Source organism: Daphnia pulicaria, chromosome 6 (assembly GCF_021234035.1).
Source record: "Daphnia pulicaria isolate SC F1-1A chromosome 6, SC_F0-13Bv2, whole genome shotgun sequence".
NCBI classification, from domain to species: Eukaryota; Metazoa; Arthropoda; class Branchiopoda; order Diplostraca; family Daphniidae; genus Daphnia; species Daphnia pulicaria.
The window spans coordinates 22,757,651-22,782,625 of NC_060918.1; the positions used below are offsets into that span (position 1 = coordinate 22,757,651).

Below are 24,975 nucleotides of genomic sequence, written 5' to 3' on the forward strand. Positions count from 1 at the left end.
ATATAGCTTCGTTGTTATTTGATATATCGTCCGGTAACTTGATTTTGCACTCGACGATTCTCGATTGCTACTGAGAAAATAACGTTTGATGTGAAACGAGAGAACCCCTTTCGTTATAATTATCCGCTATTATATATCGATAATAGGACTGAATTGCGTTTTGCCGGATCCAACTCGGCTGCTTAAAGCCAGCAGCAAAAACAAAAGTCAAAACGCGAGCGGCGTGGCGTATTGTGCACGCAGTATATACCACAGCAGCTATATTAGGCCAAGAACTAATGGGCCATTGAATCTGTCCAATAATCTCTTGCTGCTGCGTGATGATGGATGCGGGCGTGATAGATCGTCTACCGGTGGTCGCCAAATAAGAATCCAAGTTTCACTTACCAGCATACGCGGAAGACCGGAATATTAAACCGGTCCAAATCTCTAATCAAATTCGAGCTAATGCGCGGAGAAAGATCGAACGTCTAAAGGTGAAATTCGAACTATTATACGCGGGATATAATATTCCACACTCACCGCACACGTACATAATAGATTTGAAGCTCATTAAGAAAAGATATAAGTGGCTATATCGCAGCAGACTCGGAAATCTAATAAACTTACGTCTATGTCTATTCGGTTGGCAGCAGCGATATACTAATGAGACGGGGTAGTCGGGGGAATACGCTACACACGCACGCAGCACTGCCCTGATTCGGAGAAACGAAACGAATAATCACTGGGCGCTTTTCTCGGCATGTGATGCCATTTCACCATTTCACCATAAACACAGATCGCGCACACACACACACTGAATAATCGAATCAGACGATGAAGCAGCAGCGAAGAGATGTAGAGATAAGATAAAAGGAGAGGCCGCCTTCATTTGAAAGTAAGAAAAAAGAGCATTAGCTCTCAACTGGATAGCTACTACTATTACTACACCGCCCGCGCTCTTCCACTAGTCTGCGCTTCTGCGGTGGACATGGGACTAGTTTTATACAATTCGGTGGCGAGACGATAGACATGTATATATAGGAGAGTGCCTGAATATCTAAAGGTGCAGCCGTCAAGCCGTGCTGGCTGGAAAGATCTAAAGTGCTGCTTCAGGATGGAGTGTGCCGAGCAGCAGCAGCAGCAGCCGATGTCGTCGTCGTCGTCGTCGTCGTGCAGCGCGCGCAAAATGGAAGACACGCGCCGGTCTATTCTTTCATAATTCACCATCAGCCAAGAAGGAGCGACCAAAATTCTTTTCAGATTGTTTTTGATCAAGGCACGCCCCTCGCTTTGATATAGGCCTTTATTTGTGTGTGTCTGATGTGTGTACATATCCAACTCTTGGCTGAAAACGTTTGATTTCGTATTCAGCGTTGAATTGGCAACCTTTTATATTGGTCGGGTTTAGCGGGATTTCCTATACTATAATACCTTGAGATATTTTCAGATTTCAATATAAATAACCGGGTTCGTCTCTTTATGTGTGCTTTTTCTTTTATTCTGTGGCGGTGAATAAATTTTTTGAAATTGAATTTAAAAATTAAAATTGGCTTTTTCTTTTGCAAATCGATAAATCTTGGGCGGTTATATAATATGAGTCGGTGCTGCGCAATTGCATATTGGCTCGTCCTGATTTATACATCCGTTTTTGCGTTTCCATGTCGACGAAAATAGGAAAATTTTGTTTCGACTGTCAAGAAATTCCCAACAGGAATGAAGGAAATGAAATAAAATTACCTTTTTTTATTTTATTCTTTATTTTCCCTGTCTGGCTGCTGCTGGTTGCTGCTGCATCCCTAATGTGACACTCAGCTGTAGTACAGCAGTCTGCGCATATAAAATGTGATTTTGATTCAAGACGACGTCGTGACATGATTGAAAATGACGAGCGAGACAAGGCAGGCAACGAGTAGAGCTCAGCAACAAGCTACTGCACAAGTCCCAAAGAGGCGTACAGTAGGCTGCTAACAACAGTTTCAATCCAGCGTGATGTAGCATATAATCTAATCTGTAGGCTACCCTTACGTGTGACACACCGTGAAAGATTATTGCTCCTCCTTCTACCTTCTCCTCACAGCTCTCCACATTATTCGCTAAATGTCGAAGATATTCTCTTTCTTAGATGCGCCATCATTTGCATCTCCAACCATCCGGAAGGTTTCTTTAAATTGATCTGGAATTAGTTGATGGTATACTACATGTAGGCTTGTGGTATTCAATTTCAATAATTAAAAGATTCAATTAATTATTTATTAATAATAGCTAGACCTTTTAAATAGTCAATTATTTATATACATTTCCTATGCACGCCAAGTCATATGTGTGCTGTAGGCATACACATATATGGATCGATGGCCAATCCTATAGTCTGAATGTGATTGCACCGGCCAAAATATCGATAAAAGGTTGGCATCAGTGGGCTCGAATTTGCAACTTTAATATTGCTTCTTTGTTGGTTGTTACATCATATGAGGACTTGTGGTGAATTTCCTCTGTTGTGAGCGATTACCGCGTCGCATTACTATATATTCCGTCGGGATATTAACGTTTTGAACGTCGTCATCGCCGTTACGGCACCATCCATATCCGCACTGTAATATATTCGATCATTCTACTTTTCTTTTTTTTTTACCCTGATATATGTATGATATATTAAAAAAGGACCCACTGCTGCACTCCTAAGAGTAGTGTCCCTTTATTTTATTCCGGAGCGGAAGGGAAATAAAAAAAAGCTTTCTGGCACTGGATAATGCAATGGCAGGATGTGACATCGTCAGCTGTTATTCCCTTTTACATAGAGAGAATAGAACACAATGTTTCTCGGATACTCTTTTGTTTTTCTCCGGCATGTGCTGCTTGTACATGATGGATTCAAATTTTCTACTTAGAAGTAGAAATAATACGCATTGGGCGATATTTTGATTTGATTCTTAAATTTCTTATTCTACCGGAAGATTTTTTCTTCACGGCAGCAGTACAAGATCTTAATTGCTTCTCCATGACAACAGCCTACAATGTTTTGTATGTACCGCTTCGTGTATAACTGGTTGAACGCTGTAGAGTTAGACTTGATGTCACTAGTACCCCATGACATGTGCGCGTAGAAGTGAGAAAGGGAAGAAGACTATAATAAACAATAGTAAGATTTTATTTTGATGTGAAACTATATTCTATTTTTGACATCATGTCGAAAATAATGTATTGCGCTGCATAAGGATGATTAAGACTTGCAAATTCTTGGTGATTTCATTATACATAGCTGCAGCGTCGTGAGTTGAATAATTGAAACATTTGCGACTAATAGGATCGACCCGTTTAGATATTTGCATGTGTCAATAAGTGTTATTGGCAATTCAATTACAATTAGCCTACTTATTCCCGGCTTATTCCCCATTCTGATAATTTAAGTAAAAAAGAAAATAGTCGGCATATGGTCGACATTAAAGACTATATATAACTGGATCCCGTTAATAGCCACTTAATGATGGTCACGTTAACAGAATAGACGAAAATAACGCAACAGCTCGTTATTTTTTAGTTGCCAGTCGTTGTCGTTCAATTCCCCACAGTTTGTTGCATAATGAATTCTTCCTTCTAAGACCATCAAATCCAACCAAATCCTTTCATCCCGTTTTCTGATTATTCCTTTTCTTTTTGAATTGTCACTCAATTTACGTATAGCTACCCAACTAAAAGCGCTATATAATGTGTTTGTACTATTTAGCCTCTAATATTTGAATAATGAATGCGAAATCGCACAAGATGTTCACTTGAATATTCACGAATGAAGATTTCACCTGTAGGAAACTTGTCATCCTAATACGACGTATAACACGCTTGCTGAGTACCATTAGATTAATAAGTTGTATGCTATGCGCTCTGCTGTTTTGTAAACGCGATCAGATAAATATTAGATGTCTATAGTCCCAGTTTGATTGCAATCTGTCGGGAATTCCATTAAAATTCATTTCAAGCAAAAGGTTCAGGGGAAAGATGATGATTCGTCTACTACTAGTAAAAAAATACGATGTACCCCAGCAGTGGGCTGCATATGATTGCCATTTTTGTCGACGCGTCGACAAGTTGTGTTTGACGTTAATATTTTGCGTAAATAAGATTTCGTCGCACTTTTGTTTTGTTTATTACATTGTTTAATTTTATTTTGCCCCTCTGCGTCGACTGCTATACTCGGCGACGTGACGCAAATGGAATCGGGGGCCTGCTGTAATTGCCTTCAACGGCAGGTTAACATCACAACAGTTGCCGAAAGTATAGAAAAGAGGCGGAGTCAGTTTTGGGCATTGTCCGTCGCAAGTGCCACCGCCCACCGGTTCGTCTATAGTGTCAAAAGCGTTAATATGGCGGGGAAATGTAATGAGAATCTTTTCCACGAATTTTAAACTCTTCAGGCAAAAAAAAAAGGCTATTATGGGTCAGGTAATAAGCGGCAGATGATTGATAAAAGCCCACACTGCTATCAGCAGCAGCTGGATCATTTTTGTCAATCGCTAATTGTCACGCCACCTGTTGCTACCTACGCTCTACTGAATTCTGTGCTATATCGATGGTGGAATATTACTCCATACATTTATCCCGGACCGACGGCAGAAATCCGCGTTTGTGTTCTCCAATCACGTCACTTTGAGCCGATTGAACTTACAATCCCAGTAGAGTGGACTTTCAAGCAGTGTGGTATTAGCTAGATAATACCAGAAAATCAAGATTGGTACGTGTATCCTCTTGATTGTCGCATCAGTCGTTCTACCGGAAAACTCGGGGCCGTAGATGAGAACCAACCATTATACATCCGCCGAGTGCAGGGGGAAGGCTACGTAGTATAAACCTACCACATGTAATACGTGAATATGCACTCAGAAATGATACACCGCCCTCACGGCCGCGTGCATTATCCGGATGTCACGTACATGGAGTAGATCTATGACACTTTAAGATTATATTTCTGACCTATACATATGGTAGAACGCTATCGCCCCCGCACCGGATATCCGATCAAAAGTGGCGAAAATAAGAACAAAAGTCAAAGAAAAACTTCAACAGATTTCGTTTGGGTTGAATATTTTTGATTAGCCTACTTTCAAATATTTCCGTTATGGAAAATGACGATAAAATAGTAACGGAGGCGTAGAATGTCGCATGTGAAACATCTGGAAATCACACGGTAATATATTCCATCTTTTTATTTTTCCGTTCGCCTTTCCTGCTGAATTCATAATTTTTCTGATTTGACTTTTTTATTTTGGTATTTTCGTGTTTCAACTCCATATTCCACCGAAATTCTTCTATTGATCTTACCTTCTACAGGAAAATAAAATAGCCGTCTAGTCTATCAGCTGCGGCTGCATGGTTTATTAGGGTCCGTCCTACGTACGGCGCAGCGCAACCGCAAAATGTTATCCAAATTCGGAAATCAAATTGTGTGATAAGGCCACAACACACATTAAGAAATTGTGGGCATGAAATGTGAAATCGTTTTTATTTCTTTTTATTTTGTAAAAAAATTTTGAAGTTAATTCAATTTCATATTTTATCGATTTCTTTCTAGATGGCATCATTGATCAAGCAGACGACAAATTGCAAAAATTGACGCTTTCCATTTCAAGTTGTTGTCTGACGTTTCTCATTCTGTCCGGCTGCCTCGTTTCTAGATTTCAAAAGCTGTTGAAGCAAACTACGTATTTGTTGTTTGCTTCGCAATGAGCACCCGAGGTAAATATATCGTAATAGATTGGCGTCGTTTTCAATACAGATTCTCATTGCTATGTTATTCCTTTTTTCCGATGTAGAAACTGATGAACAACAAAGGATTCGATTTCAGGTGGAACTAGAATTTGTGCAATGTTTTGCAAATCCAAATTATCTGCACTGTAAGTATTTTGTCTATTTTTAAAATCAACACTTTCATTATGCCTTTTTTACACTAGTCCTTGCTCAACGTGGCTATTTTAAGGATCCAGCGTTTGTCAACTACATCAAGTATTTACAGTATTGGAAGGAGCCTGCATATGCAAAATATTTGAAGTACACCAATTCACTTGCATTTTACCCCAGCTAGAAAGTATAATTACATTATATTCCAGGTACCCTATGTGTTTGCATTTCCTAGACTTGCTTCAATATGAGCATTTCAGAAAGGAGGTTGTGAATGGCCAGTGTGCTCGTTTCATTGATGATCAGCAAATCCTTCACTGGCAACATTACACTAGAAAGAGGGTTCGTCTTCTTCAAAGTCAAGCAGAGAAGCACATGATGACTGTTCAGAATGAGCCAACACCACAGAAAAGTGTTTGATTCATGATTATTATTGTGTAAGGAACTTTTTAAACTTTTCTTATATTGGGCAAGTATATGCAAGACAATATAGAAATTTTTTGTAAATTGCTGTATTTTGTGTTGAGTTTTTGCAAACCACCAGAAAATGTTAACAACACTTGTTTTGAGTGAGAATGTTTAGAATGGAATAGCTGCTGTGACCTCAACTGATGGGAGCGAGTGGAAAATCTCTACATATGAGATTTGTCATCAATTACTATACTCAATAACCTCAAAAGGCAGATTTTCTTCACTTCTTCAATCCCAATGTTTAGTTCTTCAGCAGCTGAGTGTTCCAATCTCTCAACTATTCCTTTCAAGATTGCTTCCTTCTTGTTCTGCCTGGCACAGATGACAAAAGGAAATCCAAACTTTCCTCTGTATCTATTTGAAAATAATAGCCCAAAAGTGGCACAGCTCATTAGTTATTATAGTTATAGAACAGTAAGTATAATTATATATAATTTGTCATACTTGATATTGGTCTCTCTTAGCAGTTGTTTTTCACCAAGTGTCATTGTGTCTAAACCTGCAGCTTTCTGTTCAGCAGTACTCTCCTGTGTCAGGCTGCCAAGTTCAGCTAGCCTGCCAGCCAAATCAGGGTGAAGTCTTAGCACCCCCTCTTTACCTATCAAATGAGAAACAAATGTTCAATTGATTGGCTATAAATAAGCATTCAAGCGGCTTGTAATTAAATATAGTTCTAACCTGTATCCGGAAGGAGGTCCAAAAACGAGCAAATTTCTTGGTGGAGATGATGAATGTCACGAAATGGGCGATTACGCCAAATTGCCGCCGCGCAAATTGAACAATGTTCAACTACATTACCAAATCGACTGATGAAATCTTCATAATTCAGTTCGTTTACCAGCGAAATGTTCAGCATATCAGCCATTCTTGACGTGTATAATAGACCGAGCAAGTGGCGCTTGACGACGATCTAAACAGAATGCAGCCGTAGTAAAGATAGTCAAGGTCGTCTGTAATCAAAATAAAAGTAGACGAATAAAAATTCGAAACGTGTTTGTTTTTAAGTTTGATACATTTGTTATTGCAGCACTAAATAATGACGTGGATTATTCTCAATCCTGATCCTGCAGTTTGTTTTTGAGTTAACTCGATCGATTATCTGGGAAGATAATGAAAAATAAAAATAAATTATTCCACCACTATCACGTAGCTAAATATCGAGTTTTAACCTTCATATATTCTCGCCATATTTATGTACACACACTTAAGGGATCTCGTTTCCACGGTCAAAACAACGTCATCTTAATGGCATTGAAATTGTTTGTGTGCATAAGTTGTTTTGATTTTTTCGGCATCAAAACAGAATACTGAATTGCGTGATAATAACAAGTTAACAAACTCATAGGAAATTGAATTTTTAAAGATTTCATATAGAATAGCCACTTTTATGTCTGCTTGTCGAGGTGCACGTGATCGACTGACATTGCCTGAGGGTCATACTACTGTCAAACACGAAGGGGAACACAGAAAAAAGCGTGTCAGAAAATTCGTGAGGACGAGACGACAAGGTGCCCTTACCAAACTTAACTTCCCAGTCAGTACTATCGTATTTATAGCCAACGTGCATAGATTCACGTTGGAATTTTTCCCGTAAGCCGCACGGATTCAGGCTCGTCGCTTCGACTCTTTAAAAGCCACCCAACCGGCGGTATATAGCAAATAGCCCCGACTCCCAAGACTAGCTCGTCACTTCGACTGCACCGACTGTACGATCTCGTCTGTCCTGATAATTCCTTCGTCTTTTCCAGTCAAATTCATATTACCAAGTAAGTTGCATCATACAATTTGAATAGTCACAAATCTTGTAAATTGGGGAAGGTAAGGGTGAAACCATATCTGTTTGAATGTAGTTCACAAAATATAAGAGTTTTTAGAATTCGTACCGAACGATCCTGTGTCAAGGTGACCTTCGTGAAGGGACGACGTATAATATTGATCGAACCATGATTCTAAAGATATTCAGTGGAGGCAGCTTTCTAACTTTGCCTTGCTCATTGATTGGATGTCTAGAAGTTGTTTAAATGAAAAGTCTTTATCATATTGGGAATGTGAGTTCTACTTTTAGAATCCCTTGGTTCTGAGCTATTTTCTTCTATCCTTAGAACAACCTTTGGGTTGGCAACAGACTAAGGTCATATGGTCATCTAGGATCATGTGTTGAATGTTGAGATCATCTTTCACAAACCAACTAATTCTAAGTAATTTAATTGTGTGGTGTCTAACTTTCTATTTTACTTGACAGAAAATGACGACCTACTTCAACTACCCATCTCCAGCCCTGCAGGAGGAGCTCCGTACCATTGCCCACAACATTGTGGCTTCAGGCAAAGGTATCTTGGCTGCTGATGAGTCCACCGCCACCGTTGGAAAGCGATTTGCTGATATCGGTCTTGAGAACACAGAGGAAAACCGCCGCGCTTATCGCGAGGTATTAACCGACCTCAATTGAGACCGGAAAACACGAAATTACAGCTTGTTTTGAAGTTTCTAATTATTAATTCGTATATTGTATTTTAGCTTTTGTTCACCGCTGACTCTGCCCTCAATGACAACATCTCCGGTGTTATCCTCTTCCACGAAACTCTCTACCAGAAGGCTAGCTGCGGCACTTCCTTCGCCGAGCTGCTCAAGCAACGCGGAATCTACCCTGGCATCAAGGTAGACAAGGGTGTGGTCAACCTCTTTGGCTCTGAAGACGAATGCACCACCCAAGGTAACTTATTAAATACAGTCAACACGTAAATTTCCTGTGAGTTAACTTTTGGTTGTTGTCGTTGCAAAGGTTTGGACGATTTGGACGCTCGCTGCGCCCAGTACAAGAAAGATGGATGCCAGTTCGCCAAGTGGCGATGCGTCCTCAAGATCGGCAAGAACACCCCGTCCTACCAAGCCATCTTGGAGAACGCCAACGTTTTGGCCCGCTATGCCTCCATCTGCCAGACCAACGGTTTGGTCCCAATTGTCGAACCTGAGGTTTGAATTCATTTTCACCAGTCTCTTACGTTGTATCGATTTTTCATCTTTTTTTTGTGTTTTGATTAGGTCCTCCCCGACGGTGACCACGACTTGGACAGGGCTCAGAAGGTGACTGAAACCGTCTTGGCTGCCGTCTACAAGGCACTCAGTGACCACCATGGTGAGTTGTTTAAGATACTGATCACGTTCCCCATTCGGCTTGATCTAATTATGTGTTTTCTTTCTTTTATAAAGTCTTCTTGGAGGGCACTCTCCTCAAGCCCAACATGGTTACTGCCGGCCAGTCTTGCAAGACCAAGTACACCCCGGAAGAGGTTGCCAAAGCCACCGTTACCGCTCTGCAGAGGACTGTCCCACCCGCAGTTGCTGGAGTCACTTTCTTGTCAGGAGGCCAGTCTGAAGAAGATGCTTCCGTTCACTTGAACGCCATCAATGCTTACCCCGGCCGCAAGCCCTGGGGTCTTACCTTCAGCTATGGTCGTGCTCTTCAGGTATGGTTTTATTCATCCATTATAAAGAATTCCTTTTTTGAATTTTACTCATTTTCTAAAAAAAGGCTTCGGTCCTCCGCGCCTGGGGTGGCAAGCCCGAGAACGTCAAGGCTGGCCAGGAGGAACTCCTCAAGCGTGCTAAGGTACTGCCTTGATTTCCGTATTTTATTTTTATATTTTAACTTAAATTATTAAAAAATAGACATTTTCTTGTGTAGACGAATAGTTCATGCATGTTTTTTGCTCGCGTTCCAACTAACTTATCATTTTAAAAAAAGTTGATCCTTTTGTTTGCTCAGTTTTTTTAACCTTGTGTTGTTTTGTTGATTTGGACGTTTGTTTTTTTGTTTGTTTTTGTTTTTATGTTGCATTCAACCAACAGGCCAATGGTTTGGCTTGTCAAGCAAAATACGTGGCCGGTTCCATTCCAAGTTTCGCTGCCGACAAATCTCTGTTCGTCAAAGCGCACGCCTATTAAAAGAATGTTTGGTGCCTCGAAATCAAAACCAACGAGGAATTAAAAAAACATCTCATTAATATCCCATTCCACATCCTTTTACACCGAGTTTCTTCCGCACAATCTTTTTGTTTCAAAAGAAATTATTTTGTTGCAAATTTTGAAAATTATTAGAACTGCATACAAGCATGGTTAATTGGTTATTGTGTAGTCACATTTATAGCCTGTTTCAAATAGAAATTTCCTAAATATTTTTCTCCCTTATAATGGTCCATAATGGTGTTCGCCATATACTTTTATTTCGTTGTTCATCTTGAGAGAATTTTATGCAAAGAGAAATATGGAATGTTAAAACCCTTTGATACGAATATATTCAGGCCAACGGTGAAGCCGCTCAGGGCAAATACGTCGCTGGAACTTGCGTGGGAGCTGCTGCCGCTTACGACTTGTTCATCAAGAACCACGCATACTAGATTCATTAAATATCTGTAAAGGAGTCATCATCGTAACTTAAAATTTAAAAAAAAAAGAAAAGCCAGAAAAAGCCGAAAACATTTTTGTGAATGCATTTTTTCGAAATTTTCACTTCTTTATCAGTGTTTAGATAAAAATGAACGAAGATTACCGATGGGGCTTGAGATTGTAGTCTTTTCTTAATAGCTCATTCACTATAATAATCATCTTCGGTCCATTTGAGTGTTTTCAAAGCTGGTAGATGATTTAGTAAGTTTACTTACTCTTGCTGTATACCAATGTTGATTGTTGACATGCATACAATACACGATATCAATACCAGCAACAATATGCGTTGAATTTGAATCAATGATAATGATGGTTGAAATTCATGTTTATTTAAACCTTATTCACTTACACAAGAGTCACAAATTTATTTTGGATGGACATTCTCAATTGATCAAACCACTCGTCTGACTTCGAAAAACCTCTTGAGATAATACACCTGACCGGCAGTCATGGTCAATAGGACAAAGGCCTCGAAAAATGACCACATCACAACTCGCGAGTTTGTGCTTTCGTTGATGGTCCTGTGAACGCGTTCACGCAGATTCATGTAATCCTGCTCGTGTTTCACTGTTCGCAGGGCGCCTGAGAGTTCTTTGATCATTTCTTCCAGCTTGGTATGATTTCCATCTGCATTGAGAAAATAATGATTAGTACAGAATGTGCAAGGATAATTGATACCAATGAATCCTCATACTGGCTGCATCTGGATGAAGTTCAGCAGTAGGCTCTCCAACGTCAATGGTAAACATGACAATCTTGGGAGTCATTGTAGACATTTTGTTGGAAAAGCAGTAAGTGTACACTCCGTCCATATCTGCTTTGAAGGCATACTTTCCATTGCTCACACGTTCACCAGACTCAATCGTCTGACCATTGGGACCAACAATGTTGAAGTCAATGTCCAAAAATCCACCTTCTGCTACTTCAAATGTAAGACCTTTTCCAGAAAATTGTAATTAGAATTGCTGCTCAATTGAAAACTTTTAAAAACTCTTGTACCTAATTTTGTTCCTGCTGAAACCTTTTCGAAGAAGCTGAATCAAATACAAGTACAAAAATACAAAAAAAAATACAAAAATTAGTGTCAGAACATGTTGAAAAAATAGATCACAAAATGTATAGCTCAAATCACAATTTTGATATTTACCATTCTTCAGCATGAGCGTCTATCGTCATGTAATAGGCATTTGTGCATCCGACCAACAATAAAACGACAAAACTAACGTGATTCATGGTAGCTAAATATGAGTTAAATAGATTGAAAGAGGTAAGTTTTACAAGTATACAAATCCGGCACGAAAGCTGACGTGTAACACGATAGATATATCGAATTTTGTATATCGATATCGGTACATTTGCGGGAATTTCAACTTGACAACTCTGCTTTGCTTATTAGCATAAAACTTATCGTCATTTGTTTTCGTTCAGTTTTTTTCGAAACAAAAAACGAGGAGGAAGAGGAATTTGATTAGTTTATAAACTTATAATTTCGTTGTTCCATTGTGTGAACGTGTGCTCACTGTGCTGAAGTATATTTGCCTAAATGACGTTGATAATTCGACGTAAATTCTTGATGTCAAGTATGTTGTAGCCAAGTAAATTCATGTATGTCGAAGAAAATAATCTGAAAGAGGAAACAATTAACAGAAAATTGTACCTCGTTCACAGCACGTGGTCGCCTATAGTGGCTATATAATATCTTTAACATTTGATGTTAATGGCAAGCGGAAGCTGAGGTAACAAAATAGTTTTCAATTCTAGGGTTGAGTTTTAAACCTTTGTTTTCTCTTCCGTCAAATAATTTCAGACTGTATAATCAGTTTGAAGCTTGTTCAGCTTTTGAATTGCATTGTGCGAGAATTAGCATCCTCCAATATCAAGTAAAGTCCATTGGTTTGTGACCATGCAAATGTCTACTGTGCTATGTTGTTTTCAAATACTAGTTAAGACTCTTAAGACATAACAAATGTCTGGTATAGTTAAAACTCATTTTTTTTAACTAAAGTAAAGTTGAACCTATCAATGTGTAATTTTTTAATACCTTTCGAACAAGTTATAGACTTATAGTAATTTTTTGCTATTCTTCCAAGGATCACATCTTTATAATCTTAATTCATTATTGGGAAAATGAGGGGGAAAATATACACACTTTTATTGAAAACTTTGTTCATACATTGTATTGTTGTACTATTCGTTATTTTGTGTAAACTTAACCTAATGCTAATTTATTTTTTCGTTCTAGTTACCTAGGGAGTAGAGAGTCTACGTTTCGCTGCTGAGGACGGATGTTTGTTTCCAAGCTCCACAATGCTAGGTGACGAGAAGAGTGCAGGGCGTTATTCTTCGGTGGATCCCATCATATTTGGTAAAACAACTTGAATAAAATTAACATTGCATAACTTTGCTTTATTCATATTTTTTTCTAATAGAATTCCAGCATCTCCCATTAGCTAGCTTTTTTCGTATAAGGCTGGAGGCCTGGAACCTTTCCACATCCATCTAATAATTGTCATCCTCATATTCTGGTGAGTGATTTTTATTTATACCATCAGCTGCGTAAGCCGTCAAACACTTCAACCCTCGTCTTCGCTTGTAGTATTCTACTATTCTGACGCCATTGGGCTTAATTTGATAACTGAGTTATAGTTAATTATGCTAGCAAGAGTGATTGTGTGCTCAAAGCAACGCCCCAACCAAATGCTGAAAAAAAAATTTCACTGTTCATTTGAAATTTTCAAACTCTTGACACTTGTTACTGAAAATCGCCGTGCGAATCGGAAAAGCATTGTCAGAGAGCCTGAGTGTTATCTGCGTACGTAGGTGGCAAGACGACGGGTCGATGGGAAACGCTGTAACAATCCTCGATTTGGTTCTCATCATGGAATCTATTGGATATCCTCGAGTCAACTTAAGTAGTAATAGAGTGTGTGTAGGTGAAGGGCGGAGGGTTCTTTTCTCATGCCCCGACATTGTCCGATCGAGACGTGCCTCCGTTGTACTGAAAGTTCCTTGCGTGTAGAAACCTGCGACCTTTTCAAGGGTTCTTGTAGTAAGCAATTATAAAAGGGCAGTAGAGAATCAGTCTCACTTGGCTTAGTTTGATTAAAACATGTTCTGCCGGCAGGTTTGTGATAGTTTTCTTATATTCAGTAATGTACGTTATGGTTTTTTTCTGTTTAAACAAAACTAGTTCCAGTTTTGTTTAAAAGTAAAATAACGAGTTTAAACGGGTGTATTTTTTTTTCATTGTTATAATCTATTAAGAATACCTTTAATCACACAGAAAAACACTCGTAGCTTTAATAATTCGCATATTTCTCGAGATGCCTTTCTATCTAAGAATCTTAAAAATCTAATATCAGATCTCTAATTCGAAAGGTGTTGATCTATTGCGTTTCTAAATTTCAATTCGTCTTTTTGGAGTCACGTTTCTGGCTTGGTCTTTTGGAAGAGATGCATCGAAAGAGGCGGTAGAATACGTAAAACAAAATCATTCCAGCTACTAAAATGACGAGTATCACGTCAAGAAGAAGGCGTTGGTAAAGGGAAAGTTTACGCGAAGATGTCCGCAAATGAGAGGCACCCTCATGACGGATAACATATTCAATCCAGTAGATGACTCGGTCCATTGGACTTTCCATTTGGTCTTGCATCACGGCAGATAATTTTTCTATCCTCTCCTTATAACTGTGAATATAAAAATATTTTTTAAAATGCGTTTGCGAATGAAATAGATGCGAAAACTAACCTCGGGTCAGACAGGATCTGCTGGATGGCGTCGTAGAAAACGTCTTCAGTCAATTTTTGCCATTCGAGACTAATAGCGATGCCCTTACTTTGGGCTATTCGAGCATTGATTGGTTGGTCAACAAAGACGGGCAAAATGATTAACGGTACTCTGTGATAGACGGCCTCTTGTATACTGTTTAGTCCGCCATGGGTAATGAACAACCGCACTTTTGGATGCCCCAGAAGATCTTGTTGTGGCAGCCAAGACATGAATTTAACGTTTGGTGGAATTAAGTCGTCTTTTCCTAGTTTACTTTCGTCCTCCCATTTCCAAATGACGAGTTGCTTGAGCCGGGAAAATGTTGACAGGAAAAGGCGGCGAACTTCATCCGGTAGGTCAATGCCTTTCAGAATTGAACCGAAACTAAGAATGATGCATCCATCGTCACCTGAGCCATCCACAAACGATTCCAAATCTTTCGTCAACGGTTTGGAAGGAGCACAGTTTAATCCAGCTGCCTGAATGACGGATGATGAAGGTGGTAACTGGTAGTTGAGGCTGAAGTGCGTGTTGAATATGAATAGGCTCAAGTAGCGCTGTTCAATCTCCTCAATGGTCGTCAGGTTATCAATGCTCAACGTCTCGGATGCGATTCGGTCGACAACGGTCATGACGTTCCAACGCCAATAGTAGAGTGCTACGAGGCCACTTAGGGTGTTAATCGTCCGTTGCCATAGATTCATCTCGTCCCCAAAATTTAAAATAAGATTCGGATAATGGTCAAAGCCCAAAGTGGAACCGATGGCGTCCAATTGCCATGGTGACGGCCAGGTTCCCATCATGTAAATGAAGGGCATTTTAAGTTTGTGGACCAAAGGCAAGACGCATTCGTTGGCAGCTCCTTCGATAATCATCAGATCGTATTGCCCCGCTGAGTTCATCAGCTGATGGAAGACAGGATCGTTGTAGATTGCTTTACAATATGTTTCCATCCTCCTGGGAAATGTAAATAGCAAATCCAAGGCTCGGTCTCGTTCATTAAAATCAAAGTGATGATCACTGTTGATTTGGTGTAGTGGAGGCGAGTGAAATTGACGCAAATTATCAGACTGATTTTTAATATCTTGATTTTTAGATGGGAGTCCAGTCCAATAGGTGACAAAATGTCCGCGATCCACCAGTGCTTCCACCACTGTTTTGAAATAATTGTCGTGGCTGTAAGTCGTGATGGGCGACAAGACTAGAATTCTGTGAGCAGATGAAGCAGGAAATTCGGTAAAAAACAGCACTAGTACAAAAATGCCAATTGTTTTCTTAAATTCCATTTTGTATTTCGAAACAATCAGGTGAACAGCAGTTAAATTCACAGGTGTAGATTGAAAGAAAGTGAACATCAGCCAGGTTTCGTTCTCAGCTTCTTGCCTTCATCCTGCCTTTCCAACTTTCCCTGAAAACCAGTTCAAGTTTTCCCGGTTTTCCATTTATTCCTATACGAGAAGGCCATCTAGCGTTCAAAATCGACACTAGTTTCTAAAAATTGAGCTTTACTAGACTTTGCAGCATTTTTAAATTCATCAAAGCAAAGTAAGAATCGAAAATTTCGATTCGAAATTGATATTTCGTGGTAGACGAAATTTTTATTTCTAATGTAATGTATTGCAGCTTCACCTGATTTATTCTTTACTTAATGAATTGGAGACAACGGAAATAACTATCGGGATAAAATGGAAGAGCAGCGTTCCTCATGAATAATTCTAGAGAGCTGGTCCTGAATCCTGCTGCATGTCAATTTTTGTCGAGGTCAGTATTCCAATAGAGTTGTCTAATTTTCAGCTTCTGTGTGTTTCTTAAAATATTTCAAAACAATTCTTTGAATAGCAGCTGCATGATGTAGAGCGAAAAGGATCACGAGATTATTCCGGATAAGAGACTCGTTCGTAGGCGTCGCCAATAACTTCTTACCAAATTGAATAGAGCCAATTGTCAAAAGAGGAGAACAGTTTGGTAAAAAATTTTGTTAATTCAATTTACATTTTCTCTGCCCTAAAACCCTCAGTCAAACGATAACAAGGAAATGATTTTCTGTTTCCGGGTGTGTGTGTGTGTGTGTGTGTGAAGGGCAGTATTTGCGCATCTTCATACTACCTCTTCATACTACCAAGAGGGCGTGGTGTTTGTTAAAACGAAATATCCGTATTAGGTTTTCTCCTTCCTGATCTATAGGAATTTCCTATTGTAGTCAAGCTCTTGTTTTCCTAAGCCCTCTAGCCAGAAGTGCTGAGCCAGAGCGTTTGCGCAATAGTATGTCAAAACACCCCAATCATTATGCTCCTCTAGCCGACATTGACATCAACGATCAGATGAAGAATGGATCATTATTTTCAGGGTTAGTTTGGATTGTTTACTAGTAGGTATATAATCGGAATAGATGATGGGAGTCGTTGCAATGTGAAAATTCCAACTGCGAAATTGCAACAACCGCGACCTTCCTAGCGCGTAATTGAATGGGTGTGGCAATATGGCTGTTAGTGGTGAGTCCGTCACTGTTCATCGGCAAACTGGACGAAAAAACAAATCTCGGCAGTTCTGGTTCCGTCACAATGCGGCTTAAGAAAAACTGTACAATTCTTTATCTCACAATGAACCAATTGTGCTCTTTTATTTCGACTAACCGTTGAGCCCGCAAGCAAATCTTGAAGTCGTTGAATGGGTTCTTCTTTACTGGTTCATATTTTTCTTTGACAAGCGTATTAATATTTGTGCGGTAACCGGATGTCAATCATCCCAAAATAACCTGTTTTTGTGTTAGTGACCTTCATCTCCTGGAAATCACATTCTCTGACGAAACAGAAAATGTATTTCCGGACATGGGGAATGTGATACTAATTCCACGTCTTATACAAATAAGCTAGTACATATAGTCAGTCGATATTTTTAGCAATTTCAGGGGAATCGCAATCGGTTTCTCTTGCAAGAAAGCTTTATAAATCAACTGACAACTGGGCCAATCTCGTTATAAAAGAGTGTTGAAGGATTTGTATATCAAATATTTGAGATCGCACTCATCGATCTCGAAATCTCTTTTCCTTTTTAACTAGACCTTGACGTCCCGCCGTAAATTTTCCGCAATATTTCCACCTTGAAAGTAGCACGTTGACTCTCTTGATTAAAATTGCCAGTTTTTTTTTCTTGCCGGCAATCCAGCCGCAGCATATGGGAAGCGAGAAAAAATATAAGCACCAACTAAATCTGGGCTGCAATCGAGCAGCCGAGACGATCACGAGGGAGCTGCTGGGAATAAACGAGAACGAAGCAAAGTTTTCTTTTGTTTGCTCGGATGGCTACTACCGCCGTGGTCCCGGCCCAGATCACGAGGGAGAAAGAAAAAAAAACAAACTAAAATAGCGTATATAGCAGGATCTCTGAATCAAGGCAATTTTGTTTTTTTCCCATGTCTTTTGATTTCAACTTGTGACGTGGGGTGACAACTTTTTTGATCACCAACGGATGTTTTTTTTTTCTTTTCTATTTAACTCTTGAGGACAGGCGGCGATGCCCAGTTTCAAGACGTGTCTAATCATCGCACGATCCGGTTTCTTTCCCAACCGTTACACACAACTGGCAGCTATAAGAACTTGGTTGGCTCCTCTGTACCGTCGCCGCCGCCGACAATTTGATGGGCAAAGCTGAACGAGACCTTTGAACTCGTGTCACATTTTTTACCGTTTCTTTGGGTTGTTTTTCTTCATTTCAGAAACAGGAAATTGCACACAGACACACACACACGCAGAGAGAACACTTAGTGGATACCATAATCATCCGGTTATTGTACGATACTAATTTGTTTATGACATACGACGTCTATTCCCGTTCTTATTGGCCCCTATCAACAGTTTGCCGACACACAGACTTTTTTTAATTTTTGCACGATGACGGCAGTGCACATCTGATAAAATCTGGGATGGTGAGTAGGAGGAGGGGAGATTTCGGTTTAATTGGCAAGTCCTGGTCCAGTCGAACTATAATTAGTTAAAAAGAAAGGCAAAATTAGTACGTCAACAGCAGCGCGCCCCGGTTATCAGGGCGCATAAAACGAAGCCCATTGACGCAATCCCAATTTAGTAAAGGTCATGTACTTATTTTTACGTGCTTTACTGATTATTTAAAACAGGACAAAAAATATGGGCTATAATCACAATAATAATTGTATAGGAAAATTAAAAATCATTAATGTTTCATCACGTCTAGAGCGGCTAATGTCAATTAAATTAAGTTTGGCTTACTGAACTATGATTTTTTTTAACTCTGTTCTTTTCTTATTAAAGGTGTATCCGATCGAAGTTTGGCGCCCTGTGGAGTGTCTGCAGTTGAGACCCGTGTAAGGTCGTGCCCTCATTGCAGTTTACATCGTGATATTTCAAATTGTCTCGGCAAGCAACCTCTCCGAAACACGAAAATTGCATGTTATTATCAAGGAATATCAGCAATTGATTTCCCGTACACTTTGTGCGTGGGCGAGTTGACAGCCTCTTGTGAGGCCGTTCAGCCGAATTCGAGTGAAAAATGATGAGATCTTGAAAAACATTCGACGCCAAAGGAGTTGTGTGACCAATTTTTGTATTTTGGTTCAAGAATTGAATCGACAAGTGGGTGATTCTGCAATGTGCAGATGTGTGTGTGTGTGTACAATGTGAACTCATCCGTGACTGGGCGAAATGGCAGTCAACAACTCTCCCTGCGCCATCCCAAAAACTCGCCAAAGGAAAAGTGAACCGTGACGAAGTGATTTACGTTCGTCTCGGAAGTTATTAAAAGTGACGAGAAAAGGCAGAAGGAGATGAAGTTAAGAAAGTTGCGGCTGCTTTCGTCTAGTTCAACAAACGGTGAGTCGTTAAATGCATATACTATACTCTCCCTTTTCTTACATTAGAGCCTCAGTGTGTACACACATCTCACACAACATTTATGCGATTGTGTAGTGTGTGCGTGTGTGTTTGATTTATTCTTCTTTCATACCCGGCGCCCGTTCTCTTCTCCCCCTCTTGCGTTTGTGCCATCTGTCGGTGTCACGATCAAATAATGAGGCAAAAAGCTCCGTGACACGCTTTCTCCTTTTCTGGGGGCCTGTGGTCTCCCCACACAACTCGACACATTCCACACAAAAAAGGCAATTATTATGATACCGAGATGGAAAGAAGAGAAGCTAGTAGATGCGACTTGTTTTCTCCCATTCGAATGTTAAATTACATTCCTCTCTTGTTGCTGAGATGATTCTCTCTGAAATCATTTTGAAAATGCCTGTAGAAAACTTGTTGATAAACTATTTAAAGATCTTTTGATGCGCCGAGAACTTTGGAGTGAAATAAAACGAATTTTTGTTGTTTTCGGGAGAAAATGGAACAGTAGGACACGATGGCGGCGACAGGTGGACAGGCGATGAAATTTCCCGACTGGGATAAGTTTTTTTTTCTTTTTGAACGAAATAACGTCGTCGTGAAATATATATCTACTTTTTTTTTCCCGGCTGTTTGGAGAAACATCAGATGGCCGGAACTAATAGGAACCGCACGCCAGTCATCGTGTCAGTCCGTCCACACGACACTTGTGTCCGCCTCCCCCTTTTCTCTTGCTCTTTTATTATTTTCCCCCTCCATTTTAACGAATACTTTCGAAACGTTTGTGGGTAAATGTTGAGAGCATATACCACGTTTCATTACCACCACTGGGCAAATAAATGACCACCGCCAGGTTTCATGTTTGTTTGCCATGTTTAACGCCCAAAACGAACGGTAAAAAAAAAGAACTTTTTCTTCCAGCCGGCCATTTGGATGGACAGTCTTTAAAAAAAAGAAACGAGAACACTTTTTTAACAAAATATGTCGACTCTTTCAAACCGCTAAATGTTTGGACGTTGATTTACTTTATTTTTCAGACTTTTTTTTTACTGTCCATCGGCGAATGTTTGGCGCCGAATGTCGGTCACACTTTTTTGTACATTTGCGCGAGGTTATTGAAGATTGGAATCCCATTCGGAGTACTTTGTGTAATGTTATCCGTCACATAAAAATAGTCCAAATGATGGTATGTTACACAGTCATAATAACTGTAACGGTTTTTTTCTTTTGGCTTCCTCCGCTTCGGTAATAATCAAATTGCGATGGGTTATTAGGATAGGGTAACGCCCATCCAGTGAATGTTACATTTTTTAAAAACAACATTTTACTTCCATAATATCCTTTCGACCGTATTTTTTGATGGGCCACCAAGTTTCCTGCCGCTGTCAAATTTCCAGAGTCGTTAAAAAAAGATATGAACTCGTTCATTGGATTCTAGGCAAATCTCGTAATCACGTGATCAGGCGAGTTCAGGGAAGACATAAAAAAAAAACTGCGAACAATTTCCAAAAAAGAAAAGAAAAAAGAAATTGAAAAAATAAAAGACTAAAAGGAGAAAGATGATGTTAATGCGCTCGGATGCACGGCTTGATGACCGCCAGTTCCTCATTTTCAAGTATTCCATTGTGTTTCTCTTTCCAGAACGAAGGTGGCCCAGATCACGCACTGTGCACAGTAGAGCACACACACACACACACACACACACGCAGAGAGTCGCTCCGATGATTTTCCTCCAGACCGACAAAAAAATGGCGAATTAAAATTAGAGAAAGAAAAAAACAATACTCTGAACACACGTCGAGTTCCTCTGATTGTTTTCTTCTTCTTCTTTCCCGGCTGTTTTGTTTTTCTCGTTTGTTGCTCGCGACATTCACGAAATTGCGCAACACACACACACAAGACGCCACGGACACCCAATCAGAGTCGAGGTCACGTCATAATTTTTGTTTTATTTTTATTTTTCTCAAAAGAATTTTTATTTTTGTCAGAAAGAAGAAGTTAAAGGTCGTAGAATAGGAGGAAGAAGAAGAAGAAGAAGAAAAAATGTCGGTTCACTCCCGCGCGCGGGGTAATCATGTCTAACCTTTGCTGCTTCTCCTCTGTGCTAATGATCACGCTCTATAATAACATTTTTCATTCTTTTTCGACGAGAGCTCTGAGCAGAGAGAAGGGTGGGGGGATTTATTTCAGTTTTCTCAAAAGAAGAAAGAAAAATGTGGAAGGCTGAAATGGTTGCCGAGAGTCTAAAGGACGACCAGATGGTTGTGATGAGACCATCATCATCATCATCATCATCAGGGACCCCAAAGGAATGATGGCAATAAGTCGACTAGTAGTAGTACCCTCTGATAATAATCTCATCTTTTAGCTGCTGCTGCTGTGTAAAGTCTCTATAGGTAAACATTTTCCACGACCGTTGTATACGCAAAGTACTACCACTAGCAAAAGTTACAGTTGTTGTAGGCGGAGACCCCCGCTGATAGAAGAGCCTATCATCCCGACTGTTTCTTCTGTAGCGACCGAATCATTTCAGCCGGAGAAATCAGACCTGCAAGGCACTGTCTGTAGCTTATTGTGTGTGTGTGTACTACTTGGAATGGTGTTAAAAGCTGTTGGATAATAACAACGAGGAAGTGAAAAGAACAGAAAAACGGCCGAGGAGAAAATGGCAAACAACGCGAATCGTTTGAGCTGTTTGATGGACGAGTGAAATGGCCATTCATGTTGGTGTGTCCACCTCCTACACCCGTCCGCCTCCGTCCCTTTTTTTTTTGTTTAATAGATCCGCGTGTCTTGCGGTTGTTGTTGTTGTTGTACCGACGTCGGTTCTTCGGGGAAAAAAGATTTATTGAAAGAAACAACCGTCAGCGAGAGCCCGTACGAATAGAAGAAGTCACTGTGCACAATGAAATGAAGTAGGTCACTCAGTCATCATCCCCCCCCCCCTCATCGTCCCATGTTTCTTTCTGCCAAAGTTGCTGGGAGAGAATTACCGACGAGGTCGTTTCCGTCTCTTGTAATGAAAGGATAAGAAAATAGAAAACAGGAGAGATTGTTATATTTATTTCCTTCTTCTTCTACTGCTGTTGGTGGAAGGGAGCGGCGGATAGAACAAACAAAACAACTGCGACGGTTGTCGTCTCATTTTTCCTACACTTCCGACGAGAGTCGATTATCACCGTCCTCATTTTCTTCTTTGGCAGTCTAATGAATGTAAACAACCGAGAATGGGAAAGGAGCAACTTTCTCTCGATCGAGTTGACAGCAGGTATAGACTCGATGGTCTATACCTGCAACAACATTTGCCCGTCCTGCCGGAGCAACTTTCATTTTCTCCCGGGGTTCTTTACCGATTGATTGCAACTCGGCGCATGGGTAGAATTCCGTTTGTTTTTATTCTCCATTCTTGTTTCACCTCATCATGGTAAAGGGTGGAAAAAGAGAATTGTTTTTGTTTTTTGTTTTTCCACTGGCATGTGAGGAAGAGGATATGGCGCGCTACGCATCCGTTCCCATCCATTTCGTGTGCACCCGAGTTTTCTTCTTCCGAGAAGAAGAAGAAAACCGAGAAACTTTCCAAATGAGTTGGGAGTCAGGTCGTTCGTTCGTTCGTTTTTTTTCCCCTACCAAAATAGTTCGGTTGCCGATATACGCCAGCGATTTTCGCCAAGTAGAACACACGCCCAACTGTGTAGGAGAAGAAGCTAAATAAACATTAGTCATTTTCCATCTCTTCCCCTGGTATTATAAAATATTTTCCCATCGATAAAAATTTGAAACAAACAAAAATGCACGAAAAAGGGATTGCGCGCCCCCGCTAGTTAGTCGACTTCTTCTTCTTCTTCTACTCATTACACAACTCTTGTGCTTAAAGGCAGGAATGATATATCTTTATCTCTTTGTTACTTTGGGAGCTAGAGCCTTTGACTGCATGGTTGTGTATTATTGCCTGATGATGAAGGGAGGAGCAATGGTGCGGAGGAGGTGATGGGAATTGGCACACTCCCCAAACTTTTGACTTTGGGGCGCTCACATCAGCCCCCACCACTTCTACTACTACTACTACTATATTTGCCTAAAAATACGGAATAACCCAATAATAATGAGCAGAGCTCCTTTTTGTAGACACTGTCAGCACGCGGTTGGTCTGGCGGATGAGTGATGGCCGATTTCGCATTCACTTTGCCACCCGCTCGCAGTCGATGAGCGAACAACGGAAGGCGAGTTGACGATATGATGAGAAAGAATGAACGTCACGGCTGACTTGTGCTGCGCCAGCGTCTATAGGATAGCTAGAGTTATCGATAGCGAATAGCGGGAATTCCGGCGTCTCCATGAGTTCGGCGGAGTCGAGAAATAGTGAGACGTGAACGCGCGGGGGCAACGGGAATGAAGAAGGAAGAGAAAAAGGAACGGCGTGGGAAGAAAAACGAGAAACAAAACACATTGGCACACACACACACACGGAAAGGAGGCCAGCAGTTGAGCCGTAATACCTCGGCAAAATATATATCACTGGATGGATGGATGGGTACATGCGTGAATGGATGGATGGATGTTGAAGGGGTGTACACGCCATTAGCTCGCTGTGTATAAATGTACCGGAATGATGATGAAGAAGAAGAAGTAGGAGGATTTGAGCAGAGCCCAGCCGCAGAAACAGCCGGTAGGAGAGACCAAAAGAGTTTGCGACTGCCAGGTGATCCAGTTTGAGACTCCCAAACGAACTACGGTTCGTTCCGTCCATTTTACTCCGCCACCCGAGGCCCATCAAAAAATTCAGTCATCACTTGTTATCAAATTATTTTTTTTTTACAATTCGTCCATCAAAAAAAACCTTTTTGTTTCCCCATTTTTCACGATAATTTCCGTGCGGGCGAATAAAATCAACCAGCCATGATTGGTACATATACTATTCTTTGGGTTGGCTCTATTTGCTTTTTTTTGTTTGGGAGGGGAATTTCTCGTTTGGTTCAGTAGACAGAAAAAAAAGCCTTATCTTTTTATACGTGTAGCATAACAACGTTATCATCGCCCCATGGTGGATGTTCTCCTTTTTTCCTCAATTTCAAGCTCCAACGATGGAGTGAAATTCATTTTTTTACCATTTTCATTCGATATCCAATGACTATAAATGGTGAACACTTGACGCCCTCGTCGAATTATTTCGTGGGGTTAGTTTAATATTTTTTTCTTATCATGACTGGGTGTACCGTTTGATCAATTCATCCGAGACCGGGTCTCTCTTGTTATTTCGTTTGGGCAGTTAGGCAAATTGTTAAACGGTCAGCCCAAAAAGAAGAAGCCAATGAAACAAGAACACGGCTTATATTATCTCGACTATAAAAACCGTTTGTTGCTTGTCACGCGTGTCCTTGTGTCTTTTTTTTTCTACTCCCTTCACATTTTGACAACTACATTTTGCAAACTGTGCGGGAGAGACTAAAAACTTGTTGGGGGTCTGTCGACTGGAAAGTCTTCTTCTTCTATTCCATTCCATAAGATGTTGTTGTTGTATACTATTAAGCTTTAAAGACAGGTTCCATGACCGGAGAGCGGTTA

General features: G+C 40.3%; 5 protein-coding genes and 1 long non-coding RNA gene across 8 annotated transcripts; 3 read left to right on the top strand and 3 right to left on the bottom strand.

Moving 5' to 3' along the window:
* Positions 1 to 5,549: 5,549 nt before the first annotated feature.
* Positions 5,550 to 6,378, top strand: LOC124342891 (mediator of RNA polymerase II transcription subunit 31-A-like). The gene is made up of 4 exons (XM_046796098.1): positions 5,550 to 5,709; positions 5,787 to 5,867; positions 5,925 to 6,021; positions 6,081 to 6,378. Exons 1-4 carry the CDS (start codon positions 5,697 to 5,699, stop codon positions 6,289 to 6,291), a joined length of 402 nt encoding a protein of 133 aa, XP_046652054.1. The 5' UTR covers positions 5,550 to 5,696; the 3' UTR covers positions 6,292 to 6,378.
* A 1-nt stretch (position 6,379) lies between these two features.
* Positions 6,380 to 7,703, bottom strand: LOC124342871 (2-oxo-4-hydroxy-4-carboxy-5-ureidoimidazoline decarboxylase-like). Its single transcript, XM_046796074.1, has 5 exons — positions 7,512 to 7,703; positions 7,356 to 7,441; positions 7,021 to 7,292; positions 6,787 to 6,940; positions 6,380 to 6,696 (listed from the first exon to the last, which is right to left on the bottom strand). The coding sequence occupies exons 3-5, from the start codon at positions 7,205 to 7,207 to the stop codon at positions 6,504 to 6,506; spliced, it is 534 nt and encodes a 177-aa protein (XP_046652030.1). The 5' UTR covers positions 7,208 to 7,292; positions 7,356 to 7,441; positions 7,512 to 7,703; the 3' UTR covers positions 6,380 to 6,503.
* Positions 7,704 to 7,956: 253 nt separating this feature from the next.
* On the top strand, positions 7,957 to 11,065 carry LOC124342757 (fructose-bisphosphate aldolase-like). Of its 2 annotated transcripts, none has more exons than XM_046795896.1 (8): positions 7,957 to 8,108; positions 8,585 to 8,770; positions 8,860 to 9,055; positions 9,125 to 9,315; positions 9,385 to 9,478; positions 9,553 to 9,809; positions 9,875 to 9,952; positions 10,644 to 11,065. In XM_046795896.1, the coding sequence occupies exons 2-8, from the start codon at positions 8,588 to 8,590 to the stop codon at positions 10,737 to 10,739; spliced, it is 1,095 nt and encodes a 364-aa protein (XP_046651852.1). In that variant the 5' UTR covers positions 7,957 to 8,108; positions 8,585 to 8,587; the 3' UTR covers positions 10,740 to 11,065. The 2 variants fall into 2 exon arrangements, with proteins under 2 accessions (XP_046651852.1, XP_046651853.1); XM_046795897.1 differs by lacking the exon at positions 10,644 to 11,065 and adding an exon at positions 10,192 to 10,517.
* On the bottom strand, positions 10,846 to 12,113 carry LOC124342855 (transmembrane emp24 domain-containing protein 2-like). Its single transcript, XM_046796045.1, has 4 exons — positions 11,936 to 12,113; positions 11,788 to 11,822; positions 11,483 to 11,725; positions 10,846 to 11,415 (listed from the first exon to the last, which is right to left on the bottom strand). Exons 1-4 carry the CDS (start codon positions 12,019 to 12,021, stop codon positions 11,180 to 11,182), a joined length of 600 nt encoding a protein of 199 aa, XP_046652001.1. The 5' UTR covers positions 12,022 to 12,113; the 3' UTR covers positions 10,846 to 11,179.
* A 59-nt stretch (positions 12,114 to 12,172) lies between these two features.
* LOC124342957 lies at positions 12,173 to 21,184 on the top strand. 2 transcript variants are annotated; one of them, XR_006919025.1, is made up of 9 exons: positions 12,173 to 12,524; positions 13,031 to 13,153; positions 13,218 to 13,313; positions 15,654 to 15,793; positions 15,865 to 16,102; positions 16,181 to 16,318; positions 16,397 to 16,522; positions 18,844 to 19,401; positions 20,451 to 21,184. It is a non-coding gene; the product is annotated as an uncharacterized LOC124342957 (long non-coding RNA). The 2 variants fall into 2 exon arrangements; XR_006919026.1 differs by having other exon boundaries at positions 21,055 to 21,184.
* On the bottom strand, positions 14,027 to 15,912 carry LOC124342662 (UDP-glycosyltransferase UGT5-like). Its single transcript, XM_046795746.1, has 2 exons — positions 14,537 to 15,912; positions 14,027 to 14,475 (listed from the first exon to the last, which is right to left on the bottom strand). Exons 1-2 carry the CDS (start codon positions 15,910 to 15,912, stop codon positions 14,193 to 14,195), a joined length of 1,659 nt encoding a protein of 552 aa, XP_046651702.1. The 3' UTR covers positions 14,027 to 14,192.
* Positions 21,185 to 24,975: the final 3,791 nt, after the last annotated feature.

What these genes read in the sequence shown, in the direction of transcription:
- LOC124342891 (XM_046796098.1), top strand. An exon ending in AAATCCAAATTATCTGCACT is followed by an intron (nt 5,868 to 5,924) that starts GTAAGTATTTTG and finishes TTTTTACACTAG; the next exon opens with TCCTTGCTCAACGTGGCTAT. An exon ending in GCATATGCAAAATATTTGAA is followed by an intron (nt 6,022 to 6,080) that starts GTACACCAATTC and finishes ATTATATTCCAG; the next exon opens with GTACCCTATGTGTTTGCATT.
- LOC124342871 (XM_046796074.1), bottom strand. Translation starts at nt 7,207, where the DNA reads ATGGCTGATATGCTGAACATTTCGCTGGTAAACGAACTGAATTATGAA. An exon ending in GGACCTCCTTCCGGATACAG is followed by an intron (nt 6,941 to 7,020) that starts GTTAGAACTATA and finishes CTCATTTGATAG; the next exon opens with GTAAAGAGGGGGTGCTAAGA. An exon ending in CTAAGAGAGACCAATATCAA is followed by an intron (nt 6,697 to 6,786) that starts GTATGACAAATT and finishes ATTTTCAAATAG; the next exon opens with ATACAGAGGAAAGTTTGGAT.
- LOC124342757 (XM_046795896.1), top strand. Translation starts at nt 8,588, where the DNA reads ATGACGACCTACTTCAACTACCCATCTCCAGCCCTGCAGGAGGAGCTC. An exon ending in TCCCAATTGTCGAACCTGAG is followed by an intron (nt 9,316 to 9,384) that starts GTTTGAATTCAT and finishes TGTTTTGATTAG; the next exon opens with GTCCTCCCCGACGGTGACCA. An exon ending in AACTCCTCAAGCGTGCTAAG is followed by an intron (nt 9,953 to 10,643) that starts GTACTGCCTTGA and finishes GAATATATTCAG; the next exon opens with GCCAACGGTGAAGCCGCTCA.
- LOC124342855 (XM_046796045.1), bottom strand. Translation starts at nt 12,021, where the DNA reads ATGAATCACGTTAGTTTTGTCGTTTTATTGTTGGTCGGATGCACAAAT. An exon ending in GACGCTCATGCTGAAGAATG is followed by an intron (nt 11,823 to 11,935) that starts GTAAATATCAAA and finishes TATTTGATTCAG; the next exon opens with CTTCTTCGAAAAGGTTTCAG. An exon ending in TTCAGCAGGAACAAAATTAG is followed by an intron (nt 11,726 to 11,787) that starts GTACAAGAGTTT and finishes TTTCTGGAAAAG; the next exon opens with GTCTTACATTTGAAGTAGCA.
- LOC124342662 (XM_046795746.1), bottom strand. Translation starts at nt 15,912, where the DNA reads ATGTTCACTTTCTTTCAATCTACACCTGTGAATTTAACTGCTGTTCAC. An exon ending in CAGATCCTGTCTGACCCGAG is followed by an intron (nt 14,476 to 14,536) that starts GTTAGTTTTCGC and finishes TTATATTCACAG; the next exon opens with TTATAAGGAGAGGATAGAAA.